This window comes from Dendropsophus ebraccatus, chromosome 5 (genome assembly GCF_027789765.1).
Source record: "Dendropsophus ebraccatus isolate aDenEbr1 chromosome 5, aDenEbr1.pat, whole genome shotgun sequence".
Lineage (NCBI taxonomy): Eukaryota > Metazoa > Chordata > Amphibia > Anura > Hylidae > Dendropsophus > Dendropsophus ebraccatus.
In genome coordinates, this window is record NC_091458.1 from 120959335 (window position 1) to 120973201 (window position 13867).

The 13867-nt window shown below is 43.3% G+C and overlaps 1 protein-coding gene across 1 annotated transcript in view; it reads right to left on the reverse strand.

Annotated features, from left to right (window-relative positions):
* Positions 1-13631, reverse strand: part of ATP2A3 (ATPase sarcoplasmic/endoplasmic reticulum Ca2+ transporting 3) — a 140581-nt gene extending 126950 nt beyond the window's left edge. The window contains exon 1 of the mRNA XM_069971144.1: positions 13128-13631. Within this exon, the coding sequence (XP_069827245.1) occupies positions 13128-13245 (118 nt within the window). The 5' untranslated portion in view covers positions 13246-13631. The remainder of the gene's footprint in view (positions 1-13127) is intronic.
* Between the last annotated feature and the right edge of the window lie 236 nt (positions 13632-13867).

The window sequence follows — 13867 nt, forward strand, 5'->3', positions numbered from 1 at the left end:
CAAAGGGTTAATTAAGCCAGACCCAAAGGCCAAATAGTAACCCCAAACTAGAATAATGTACAAACACCAGTCATTACAGTAAGGGGTGGCCAGACAGCTAAATAACGTCCGTTATTTTAGACTCAAAATGACGGACGTAATTTTAAACTGAGCTGAAAAAACGTTGTTTAAACATAACCTTTTCCTATAAAAACAAACACTATTATTACTCCCAATGTTCGAATTTAGGAGTTTATTTTTAACGCTATCACGCAACCACTTTTAAGATTACCCAAATGTGTATATCATTTTAAGGCTAAGTTCACACACCATCATAACGACTGCTGTTACAGGACAGCTGTTGTTTAACGACAAATAACGACCAATATTTTATAAATAACGGTCGTTATTCATATGATTAAGTCTTTTAATGATAGCTGTCCAATAAAACACCCATCATTTTGACGGTGTGTGAACATAGCCTAAAATGCACTTTATGCACAAGCTGCTATCAACGACTACACTTGTTAACTATATTTTATTTCAGTTATATTGTACAAAGGAATAAAAGTCTGAGCAAAAAAAAATTATATACATTCACACACACACACACACACACACACACACACACACACACACACACACACACACAGTGTTTAAATACTAGTTTTTACCTAGAATCTATTGCAAATTAGTCATACCCTTCAATTAGGAACAAATCCCCAGCAGGAACCTGTTATCAGAGGCTGGCATTTACAGCTCTACATCAGATACATTATCTAATGTGGGTTCTGGAGGTGGTTGATGTGTGCCATGAAGAAATATGAGTCAGGGGATTTTTTTTTTTATCTCATCATGCTTTTTATTTTATTTATTAAATTTTTTAAAAGAATTTCTCCTTAAAGCAGGACAAAAAGACTTAAACATTTTATTTCTATGCAGCCACAAAACAAAGAAGAAACAAGAATAATGAAGTCCTGTAGAGTGCTTTACATGGATATAATGAATGGGTAAAACAGATTTCTAGGCATGGTAAATGGTGCCTCTGCCATGGGATTCTTAGAGGTTTTCTGAGGACAAAAAAACAAGTTTTCTTACTGCCATCAGAAGTGGTATTTTTTTGTTTTTTTCTGGAAAACTGCTATGGCAATTTTTATTGCACCTTTGTTTCACCTATAGTTATTTTTCTGGTTTCCGGTTTTGTTTTTTGGAAAACTGGCACTGCAGTTTTTTAGGCAAAACCACAAGTGGATTCAAAACAATGTAAAAGTAAAACAAAGGTCTTCTACCTACTGGATCCACTCCTGACTTTGTTTCAGAAACTGCAGTGCCAGTTTAAAAAAAAACAACAAAAAAAACAGGAAACCAGGGTAATAACAATGATTGGTGCAATAAGGGGCATATTTCTTATACATTCTAAGTGGACATGACTGGTAATCGTAGCCGCACCATTACATAGGCGCCTAAAATCAGGGATATAGCCAAGCAGTCTCTGCAAGCAAACAGAGGAATTGGTTGTACCCAAGAGCTCAGTGACTTTAAACAGCAGCTGACACCATGGACATCATGCGCAATAAGCCTAAAAAAAGCATGCCACTACTGCACTTTAGTTCTCTGGATAGACGAGTCACATTTTACTGTCGGTTTTACGGACAAATCTGGCATTGGTGAATGCCAGCAGAGCTTCATCTACAGAACGCATAGGGCCACATGTATCATCCGGCGAACGGATGATTTTCGTCGGAAAGTGCCGATTTGCGTATTTTTTATAAAATATTCACAAATCAGCACTTTCCGCTGAGTGCGCCAGGGGGGCAGAAAGGGGGCGTGTAGTGGGCGGAACGGAGGGCGCGGACTCAGAGTCCGCGCGATTTACCATCCGTTCCGCCTAAATGTACGCCGAAAACCTACTCCAGTCCTCAGCTGGCGTAGGTTTTCGGCGGTGCGCACGGGATTTATGTAGAGGCAGTCCGCCTCTACATAAATCCCCGTAGCGCCAGAGCTGCGGGGGCATTTTTAAGTCCGGCGTAAAAAACGCCGGACTTAATAAATGCCGCCCATAGTATCTACCGTAGCAATTACTCAAGCAGAGATAATGGTACAAGGGTTGTTCAGGTTCGGCTAGGCTTCTTATATTCAGTTATTGTCAATGCTGCAGTTGTATTGTATTCTTCCTAAATTCGGAATGTCCGTTTTTCTGTCCTAGTATGACTGTGCCCCACTGCACAAAGCAAGATCCAAACAGACATGGTTTGAAAAGTTTGGTGTGGTGAACCTTGAGCAGTGTGCACAAATTTATGATCTCATCCCCAGTTGTGGGATGAATGTGTACAGTGACTGCCTGATCTCATCTAAAATCACTGCCTTACCTCACAAGTCTTCTTTTCAGTGAATATGATAAGCCGAGACAGTAATAGCAGACGTTTTATAAAAAGTACTCCTGTAACAACAACTTATTACCTATACAGTGGACTGTTGATGACCCCACTATCTAACAGCAGTCCTGCATCCCCCAGCTGAAAGTAGCAGTGGTCAAGCATGTGTGCTGTACTTGACTATCTTTACCAAATTTACAATTTTTATATACAGAATTTATCAACTCGATTTGCGATTTAGGATCACTATTGTACAGTATGTATAATTTTTTTTCTTTTTTTTTCTTGGGGGTGGGGGGGAGGAATAGCTGGAAAAGAAAAGGCTGAACGCACAGTATAATAGCTAATAAATATACCAGAACTCCATTTGCATTTCAAATAAGGAGTAGGTTTTCAAGCCAAATATAATCTATTTTTGCTTATAAGGAAATTAGTAAATGCAAACCAGCCATGTTAGTATAGGCTGCAGTCCGCAAAGGAAAAAAAAAGGGAACCTCAGAAAATAAAACAAGAGCTATGGAAATGATCTGGGATTCTGCACAAAGAAACAGGAAATACAGATTACTAACATGTCATAGCACTTTAGCTTGCGGAGGCAAACAAATAAACAACCAGGTTTTTATATAGAACAAGACATATGGCAGGTAGACCTAGAGAAAAACATCTGAAAAGATAGGAATGGCATAGCTTTTATTCAAAGTTGTTAAAAACACAGATATGCAAAGTAAGGGTATATGCACACGGAGTAATTGTTGGCAAAAGCTCCATAGGACAAGCGGATTCCGCATGAAGTTTTCAGCGAGAATTACTCTGTGTGCCTAACCCTAACAGCTATTCCTGATATATTAAGGCTATGTTCACACTACGTACAACTACGGCCGTAGTTCTCGCCGCAGACCTACGGCCGTAGTTTTGAGGGGTGGAACATAGCCTTATTTTCAATGGGATCCCGGTCGGAGCGTACACACATCGTATGCGCTCCGGCCGGGACCCCATGTGGCGCCGGAAAAAACTGACATGTCAGTTTTCTGCGGCCGGAATTCTGTGAATTCCGGCCGCAGAAAGACCTGTTAGTTCACACAGTGAAGCAATCGGCTCCGGCCGCTTGCTTCACTGTGGGCTATGGGAAGCTCTGATGCGGGCGCGCGCTGATAAGCCCGCATCAGAGCTCCGCGGCCGAAAAGATTACCCGGCCGGTACTTAAGTACGGGCCAGGATGATCCGGGCTGAGACCGGCCGTTCTGTGTGAACATAGCCTAAATAGGAGTGCAAATTAAGACACCTAGGTGCTCCATGAGGTTTGTCAATTGGGTTTCTTCCTACACAAACTGACAATATCCAACCAGTGCTGACAGGCTCCAGGCTACTAAGAAAGGTGTAGTGACGATGGAAGGTCGGTACTCCATGTGGTGGTGGCGCTTGTGGCCAAGGATTTCAGCAATATGTAGGCAAAAGGTACCCAGCATTCACCAGTGCTGGTGGGTGCTAGGTACATTTTTCTACCTACTGAGAAAGGCAACACCCAGGCTATTTATCAACACATTATCAGGGGAAATAACAGAGAAACAGTACAACAAAGATTTTAAAAAAACATATTGAGAACTGCTATTTTAGACCCCTGAGGGCCTGACCACGCACTGATCCCATGAATAGGGATGCAATTGCTCAACAATGAATTAAGCACTGACCACCACTCCCGTTCAGCCCCCGCTGCCAGCACTCCATTCATTCTTTATGGGGCCATCAAACACTCCCGGCAATGAACTTCTGAGGTTTGACCACCTAACAAAAACCCCAAAGCATCCATAGGCAGATGCAGAGGTGTGCACACCTCCAGGTAGCCTTCGTCTGTCTCGACTATGTACATACCACCTAAAGACCAATCGCAGAGGGCTGAACTTCCATAAATCGATACAAGTTCAAAGATAAGATTTTAATCCGGGGATACAGTGTTTCGAATGAAAAATAAAAGCCTTTCTTAAAATGGATCTCAGGATTCAAAGTCATCCTTCAATTTGCATTGACTGAGAGCGCTGCTCATCTGATTAGACAGCAGACATTACATTACCATAACAGCTGTACACAAATGCTTTAAATACTTATGTGTCATTTCTTTGGCTTTCAAGTGAACCTGCAGCAGCTTGCTCAAATTCTGCTATTACAACCATATGTAAAGCTTAGCTGACAATGATGTTGACAAGGCTCGGGCACTTTCATTATAGAAGTAACAGAATAAGCGGTGATAAAAATAAACATTTACATACATATCTCATTAACAGTATCTTCTTATATGTCAGTAAATAACATAATGGGGTCCAGGAGCAGGGAAAATATTTTGACTGTTTTGGTTTGTCCTGTGAAGAGACTTTCATTCTTACAAACGCTGGGATTCTAGCTCTGAGACCATACATGTGAGGGAGAAGTTAAACATGTAAGAGTGTAAGAACAATATTAGGCCATGTTCACACAACGTAAGTTTTGACTAAGTCACAGCCGATGTTGCTGATTCGCAACAACGGCCGTGATGAATTCAAAACTTACGTGTACTGTAGGTTGAGGGAATACTCTAGCTGGGATCCCTAGCGGCTGCACGAAAGACTGACATGTTAGTTTTGTGTGTCCGCTATTCAACGAATAGCGGCCACAAAAGCCTGACAAGTCACATAATGGAGCGTGCGGCCCACATCCTAATTAAGCACACAGGATCATCCCGGCTAGTACTGCAGCACCGGCCGGGATGATCTTCACAAACACCAACCATTCTGTGACTCTGGGTCACAGAATGGCCGTTTTTTTTACGCCGTGTGAACATAGCCTTACCCTGTAATAGCAATTTCAGTATAATATATTTGTGTAAATTATGGCACCTGTATTTATTGGCAAAAAAGTTTCACGATATAAAATAAAATAGTAAAACATTAGGAAAGCTATATAAACATGCTATACAACCTATAGAATAGCGTTATCATGTAAACACGGAACAACGCTGAAATTCACACAGAGCAAAAGGGGCGGATTACGCAAGGAAATATTTCCGCCTGAAATCAACTGACGCTGAATTCCGAGCAGAATGTAAGCAGAATCCCTGCGTATTCCGCTAGGAAAGTGTTCAGCTCGTAATCAGCTCTTGACAAATTCAGCGCGGAATACTCGAGGAATCCGCGCTGAATCCGCATGCATTCAGCGCTGAAATTCAGTGAGTATTTGGCGAGTAAACTAGACTATACCAGAATATATACTAGAATCCTCCTCCCCCCCTTTTTTCCCCCATTTCCACGCTGATTCAGCGCGTAATTTCCGCTTGTATTACGCGTGTATTCCGCGCTGAAACAGAAAATCAGAGCCCCATTGGTTTGTATAGGCTTCCGCTAGCGGAAGAATGAACATGTTCATTCTTCTGGCGGAAAGCGGATTAGTTCAGTGCGGAAATTCCACCGTGTGAACTGCAGAGCAGAATTTGCATTAAACACAATGAAAATTAGCTCTGCACCTATTTTAACGGCTGAAATTTCAGCGCTGATTCAGCGCAAAAATTCAGCTGCTTTTGCTCTGTGTGAACGAGCCCTTAGAAGACGAGGAGGGAAAAAAACGAAAACACAAAATTGAAAATCATTGCGGTCATTAAGATCATTTTAGGGGTTAAAGGGAATCTGTCAGAATCTGGTCCCGACCCAAGGTGCTGACACTGTGCATTAGGAGACAGTTTACTAGTTAAAAGGCTACCTTTATCTTAGCTCTCAGGGGAGGGCATGCTGCACAATTTCATATCTTCCTGTGTAAGAGGAGTCGCGGTGAAGCGCACATGCCGCTCTCTTGCACACCACACCACTCCTACACGCCTATCCCTACCAAGAACACATATGCATGTGTACCATAGGGTTAGAAGGAACAACTGTTGGCCAAACCAGAGTTGAACAATCTACAGAAGAATATAAAATTACAGTGAAAGTGGATTTAGTGAGCTTGTACAGTTTAGAGAAATGACAAATGAAGTTTATTATAGAGAGATGTAAGTTTATGCACTTCGGATGCAACAATTCTCTAAATGATGTGCAGTGGGATACAACTGGGTTAAACAAATATTAAATGGATTAAGGAGAATTAGTAGCCTACAACAAGAATTGTAGTAAGCAGGGCCAGTCAGCTGCTGTGCAGTAGTTAGGCCGCACTTGGGCCTAATTCACACGTTCAATGGTTTTCCCGGTCCACATAAAGGTCTGTGCCGTGATTACATCCAACGTTTTATTTTTTTCCCGGCATGGATCGCACCACGGATGAATGGCCCCAAAAATTGTCCATGGTGGTGGATCTGCTATCATGGACATTTACAGGGAAGGTGTGAACGCAGCCTCACAATCTAAACTGATCAATAGTTCGGATGTTCTTCAGTATAAAAGAAACTTTCATGTCATTATACTGAATGCCCGCAAATGACAAGTACCACAGGGACATGTTCAACATATGAAAACATGTCATAGATTCCTTACAAATTGGCAAAGGACTGAGAAACTGACGAGAAAGCACCTGGTAGAACGTTCTCAGAAAAATGCCAATCTGCATAAAGCATAAGGACAGAAATATCAAATTTACTGAAAAGGGCAGAACTGTATGCATTAATAGTAATGCACTAGTCTACAGTTAACCAGTTCAGTTCCCCTATGACATTGTTATTTGGGCTGCTCCACTTACAACATTTTGATGTTTTTTCAATAACTTATTTGGTGTCAGTTCACCAACACAACCCCCCCAAATAAACAAATATGGACAAATGTTTGTATATTTACATATACAAATCTTTACATAACTCAGGGACATGTATTACATGCATTGACACTACTGATCACTGGCGGTATTACAGGGCAAGATAATTGTGCGTTTGTACGGAACAATTATTGTTAAAATTTTCGCAGATCGCTTTGTGTTAACAGTTTTTAAAGATTCACCCTATGTGTAAGATGGGATTAAGTAACCTTAAAAACGATCGCAATAACGATTTTTCTAACGATTTATTAGTCTAAACGCTGATTGTTATAAAAATCAAATCATTCAAAATCGTTTAACGATGGATTGGGCGAATTATCGCTTCATGTAAACGGACCATTAGTCTGTTCGGTAATAACTCTGTGTAATAGGATCCTTAGATCTTTAGAAAGGAAAGGAAATGGAAAAAACATAGAATAAAACACACACAGGCTATGTTCACACAGTGTTTTTGAGGTGCAAATACAGCCGTATTTTTAGCATTACAGATAACAAATGAAGAACGTGATTATATATGGTTGTAGTTATTAATTTCACCTGAAAAAGAAAAATGGACTTGAGATGTGATGTGGCAGGCCTGCGCGCTCAGCCATTCTGCGGCTGTAGCGGTACCCTGCCTCTGCTGGCGAGTTGCTGAGTGGGCCTGCCACATCACATCCCAAGCCCCGTCTCAGACAAGGAAGTAACCAGGGCCCTGACTGGCAGAAGGCGGGCGGCAGCACTGGAGCCGGGGAAGTAAGTGGATGTAGTTGTTTTCAGCCATCCCTTTCCTAGCCATTGCCAAAAAAGGTGTCCTGACCAGAGTACCCCTTCAGCCCATCAATGAGAACAATGACCACCGGGGTAAGCAATATCCTCTCAGCGCTATATTCACATTGTACATACTCACATGCACTTATCCAATTGAGATATATCAGGCACCGAAACTTGTTACAGCCCCTTAGGACATACATAATAACATCAAAGCTATTATACTATTACAATGGGGTTATTTTCAGACAAGTCATTTCTCTGGAAGTTATTGCTGTAATATTTGACTTCAGCAAGCAGGTGTGTAATGCCAGAGAGTCAGAACATACACTGCTTACAGTTGTTTGTGTGTTTAATGTCATAGACCCTTGTTTAAGTGCTTGTGTCTCTTTTCCCCCAGTAAGGGCCCATTCACATTACAAAAACAGGTGGAAATTCCATGTGGAATCCCAGCCAGCAGAGAGTGGAGGCGCACAAGGCATTCCATTGAATCTGATAGAAACATAGAAGATTGTCAGCAGAAAAAGACCACTGGGTCCATCTTGTCTGCCATTTTAGTACTTCCAGTCTTATTATCTTAGGATAGATATATGTATATCCCAGGCAGGCTTATTCTGCGTTTACAAGGAACGATTATTGTGCGAATTTGCACGATAATCGTACGTGTAAACGCAGCGAACGATCAAGTGACGAGCGAGAAATTGTTCATTTTGATCTTTCAACATGTTCTTAAATCGTCGTTGGTCGTTCGCAAAAGATTCGCAGATCGTTCCGTGTAAACAGTCGTTCACCGATTTAACCTATGTGCAAGATAGACTTAAGTGATCGCAAAACGATTGTTTTGTACGATATATCATTCCATCTAAACGCTGATAGTTAAAAAAAACAAAAAACATTACTTCAAAATCGTACGATCGGACAAATTATCGCTCCGTGTAAACGAAGCCTTAAATTCTGTTATTGTAGATTTACCAACCACATCTGTTGGAAGTTTGTTCCAAGTATCTACTACTCTTTCAGTAAAGTAATATTTTCTCACGTTGCTTCTGACCTTCCCCCCAACTAATCTCTCACTGTGTCCTCTTGTTTATGAGCTCAGTTTTTACTAAAAACACTTGTATCCAAAACTGTATTTAGTCCTTTAACGTACTTAAAGGTTTCAATCATGCCCCCCTTTGCCTTCTTTCCTCCAGACTACAGATAGCAGGCGGAATTCCGAACGGAGTCCACGGGCGGGGGTGCCGCTCGGAATTTCCGTCTGTTTTCCGTAGTGTGAACGGGCCCTTAAAGGAATAGGTTATACTGGGATTAACAAGAGGTTTTATTTTCTGTGTGCACTGCACAACATTTCTTATAACAACCACTGTAAGAAAAGCATACACTGCTTGTACTAACTAACTGAGCTGTTCATAAGAAAGGAGGCAGCAGTGTCAATGCCCAATGTAAATGCCCGTCGAATCTAATCATAGTGCATTATAGTGTTTTCAACTAAAAAATATCATGCTTACATGTTAAATGAGTTGAAAGAACTCAAATGTGCACCAATTATAATGAAAGGAAGAACAATCCCAGAAATCCTGGAAGTGCACAGCCCTGTCTTATAGCACACTTACATAACTCATAAAAGGTGTTATGATAATTATAGCTCGAATGGCATTTCTTACAGGATAGGTAGCGCTTCCCTGCACATGCATTAAACATCTTATTAATAATCAGTGTTAAGCTTACGGATCTGAACACATGGAGAAGGAAATTACACCACCCACAGCCATAGAAATGAGGCTGAGCAATGTGATTATTCCACACTTTACTGCACCTGCTTCTAGGACAGAGAAGTCTTTGAGAATGCCAGACAGATTCCATTGAAGGTTACGTCTGGGAGTAGGTTTGATTTATAACATAAAATAGGTGTTCAACTTACTTATAAATTGTGCCCTACAAATGACTGGCAGGTACAGTAAAATGCGAGTACCACCCTCCTGATGCCCGCTTACGTGATCAGCTATTCAGGAACAGTGGAAGAAAAGTGTTTGGCCAATTGGAATGATGGCCTGTAATCCGATAACCCTGACCAAGGGACCTAACACAGCTTTCCTGGGATCCCCTAAAGGGGTTTACAGGGCAAACGCAAAACTTCCTGTACTGCCACCCCGTGCACTAACACAATCAGGCTATGTTCACACAACGTATATTTTTGTAAAACAACGGCCGTTGTACAACGTCTGTGATTTATACGAAAATATACATTACCTTGCTGTCCATGGGATCCCAGCCAGAGTGTATACACATTCATTGAATAGCTACCGCAGAAAACCCTGTCAGTGCACACTATGGAGCGAACAGCTCCGGCCGCTCGCTCCATAGTGTGCAGTGGAGAGTTCTGATGCGGGCGCGCACGGATGTGCCCGCATCAGAACCCTGCGGTCCTAAAGATCATCCATTCGATACTGCAGTACCGGCCGTAATGATCTTTTCTCTTACTAAGGGTCCACTTACACAGAAAGCTTATCTGACAGATTATCTGCCAAAGATTTGAAGCCAAAGCCAGGAATGGACTTGAAAAGAGGAGAAATCTCAGTCTTTCCTTTATGACCTGATCTCTGTTTATAGTCTGTGTCTGGCTTTGGCTTCAAATCTTTGGCAGATAATCTTTCTGTGTAAATGGACCCTAAATCTGCACATAGTCTAAACGAGTCCATACTTACCCCCCCCCCCTTGCTCCCCACTGCCAGGACCCAGATTTGACCCTTCTCTCCACCAACATCATCTGTCTGTGGAGAGTCGGGAGGCGAGTGACAGTTTTGTCCAACTTTAGTATAAGGTGTATGGGTTATACAGTAAATGTAATCCCCCCAGGCTCCTATTCAGGACATCTGTCAACTGAAATGTTTACTTTTATCCGGATCATGGAGACTTCTGGTCTATTTAGTCTTGGTTATTACAAGATACGTGCACAGTACAGGAAGAAATGTCATGTATGTACTCTGCCTGTATTTTTGGCAGGAGCTTTGTGTGTCAATCTAGGTTTTGGCCAAACTTTAGCCACATGTATTTTAATTGATTTTCCCCCCCTAAATTTATTAGGACTGGTGTCTCACATCCTAGCTTTAAGTGAAAGCTGCTGCTAAATATGGGGCATCTCTTATAACGTCTATGCGCCAAATTAAAAAATTGACTCCAGCTATGAGATGAAGTAGATATCTGGGATAACTTGTGCCAATTTCTGTCGTATATTAAATGAAATCCGCCCAGTCGCAGAGAGCCCCACTCAATTAGAAAAGTTACACAGGTGGTGCAAAAGTAACACAGTTTGCACACAATACTGTATAACTATTGTACATCAGAAAACAGGCTACAGCCCTGAATTGTAAAATTTAGATTGGTGCAAACGTCCCACAGCAACCAATCACAGCTTCTCTTTCCTTTCACCAGAGCTAGAAGCTGAGCTGTGATTGGTTGCTGTGGGCAGTTTGCACCAGTCTAAATTTTACACCCTTTGATAAATCTCCCCCATTGTGCTTGGTGCGGAATTGCGCGAAGGGGCCCATGACTGTAAAGAGACGGTGGCATTTTCACAATGTACCAGGTATGAGGGTACAGGATTTCCTAATTCTTTGTTGTGTGTTTGTCAAAAGTGGGAAAAGTGTCTGTCAGCAAAAGGGTTAAATCTGTTGTCAGAAATAGTGCTAGTCCTGTTTGTCTGTGTGCTTTGCCTGGTGTTGCAGCTCAGCCCATTTATAAGGCACAGCCCAGTGATGCTTTATGACCATTTTGCTAGTCCAGAAGCCCTAGAGCAGGGGTAGGGGACCTTGGCTCTCCAGCTGTTGCAAAACTACAACTCAAGGTCAAGGTCCAAGGTCCCCTACCCCTGCCCCATAGGGTCACCACAATAGGAATTAATAGTTGCACAAAATTTGCATCAACAGGTAGTTTTAACATAATGAAGCATCTAGAAGAAAAGGTCTGGCTAGGGTCACATCTGTGTTTAAGGTCTCTGTCAAATAGAGCTGCATAGAGGGCTAGTCTGTCCAACCAAATGACAGGCACAATGGGGGAAACGCGAGGGAACTCCTTTAAAGCTAATGGTGTCGGTTACATACTTCTGGTGTCCGGTGGATCTAACTCTTATGACAAAGCAGAACAGAAAAAATTTGGTGGTAAGAAACCAGTGTAAAAAACTACCGGCAAGTTATAAGATGGAAACCTGTGTGCTGCCCCATCTGAAAATAGTAGGAGCTTAGTAAGGGAGATATGGTCCAGAACTGCTATACACTGCAAGTGTTCCCCAGCTCCAGTCCTCATGGTCGCCAACAGCTCATGTCGTCAGGATTTCAGGTGATATAACTCTAGTCAGTGCATCAGGTACTATGACAGGTGATATAACTGTAGTCAGTGCATCAGGTACTATGACAGGTGATATAACTGTAGTCAGTGCATCAGGTACTATGACAGGTGATATAACTGTAGTCAGTGCATCAGGTACTATGACAGGTGATATAACTGTAGTCAGTGCATCAGGTACTACGACAAGCGATATAACTCTAGTCAGTGCATCAGGTACTATGACAGGCGATATAACTCTAGTCAGCGCATCAGGTACTATGACAGGCGATATAACTCTAGTCAGCCCATCAGGTACTATGACAGGCGATATAACTGTAGTCAGCCCATCAGGTACTATGACAGGTGTCCTCTGTATGGGATATCCTCACACATGACCTGTTGGTGGACCATGAGGACTGGAGCCGGGGCACGCTGCACTACAATAATGGATACAAGAAAAACTAAATGCTGTCAGGAAGCTTTACAGATACTTTATGTTTGTACAATTACTATAGAAAACCGCAGCCATCTCCAGCCATAAGCAGCTAATACTAAGGATAGTCAGGGTCACTGTTACACCTATGTGACCACAATCCTGCCCAACCACACTCACCAAGGCTGAGGTGACAAGAGTGGTGTATAATATATATATATATATATGTGTGTATGAGGAGGGATTCCATCACCTCCATCTCCCACAGGACAGGGGCGGCACAGGCACGATGTCACCCCCGTCAGGACATGGCGCTTCCTCTCAGCCCATCCGCAGCCCCGGTGCTCCCCAGGTGTGGGGGCAGCGCTACTGTACCGGAAGTCATGGGTGAGGTCTCTCGTGATGATGCGCATCTCCCACCCGTGGTTGTACTACAAGTCCCAGCAGTGCCACCCCACCTGGTAACCTGAGCAGTGACAGGAGGATGCACCGTGCACACTACTCACCGTTCGCTCCGTACTTGTCCCGGTTCCTCCGGACCTGCTCGGTGCTCAGCCCGCAGTTTTCATTCACCTGGAAGTGTCGGAGCACCTCGGTGACGGTCTTGGCGTGCGCGTTGTCCATGGTGGTGGTGCCCACCGGCAGAGCTGCTGGAGACTGTGACGAGTGGGCTCTCGTGTCTCTCCGTGTAGCCGCGCACCTTGTTGTGGTGTAAGGTGAGGGATCCGCCGCCGCCGCCGCCTCAGCACCGCACTGCCCTCCTGCCCGCTCCTGCCTGTGCCATACCGAGCCCCGACACCACCGCTGCTCAGATGACGGCTCTGTCACGGCACTGACTGAAAGTTCCTGTTCTGTGGTAACTTATCCTGTGCTACCTGAAGCCTCCTCATTGGCTGCTCTCAGCACCCAAATAGCGCCGGCCCCCGCCACAGCCCATTGGCCTCCGCCAGCTCGACGTTAGCGTGTCGAAGATGTCGCCTCCGGTAATTTCTCTGTGGAAAATGTTTTTTCGAGCATGTATAGATATGGGCACCCCCTCCTCTCCCTCCCAGCTTCACTTCCTCTTATTCAGCTACGACTGCAAGCTAGAAGCAGGGGTGCAGCGAGCAAGGGGTTAACGCGGGAAACCGCAAGGCTGAGGACACAACGCGCTGACAGTTGCCTTCTTATGGAAAGTATTTCAGTGTTCACATGTGTCAGTGTGTGTGACCTGCGGCAGAGCTGGACTGTCAGGACCATGGTCCCC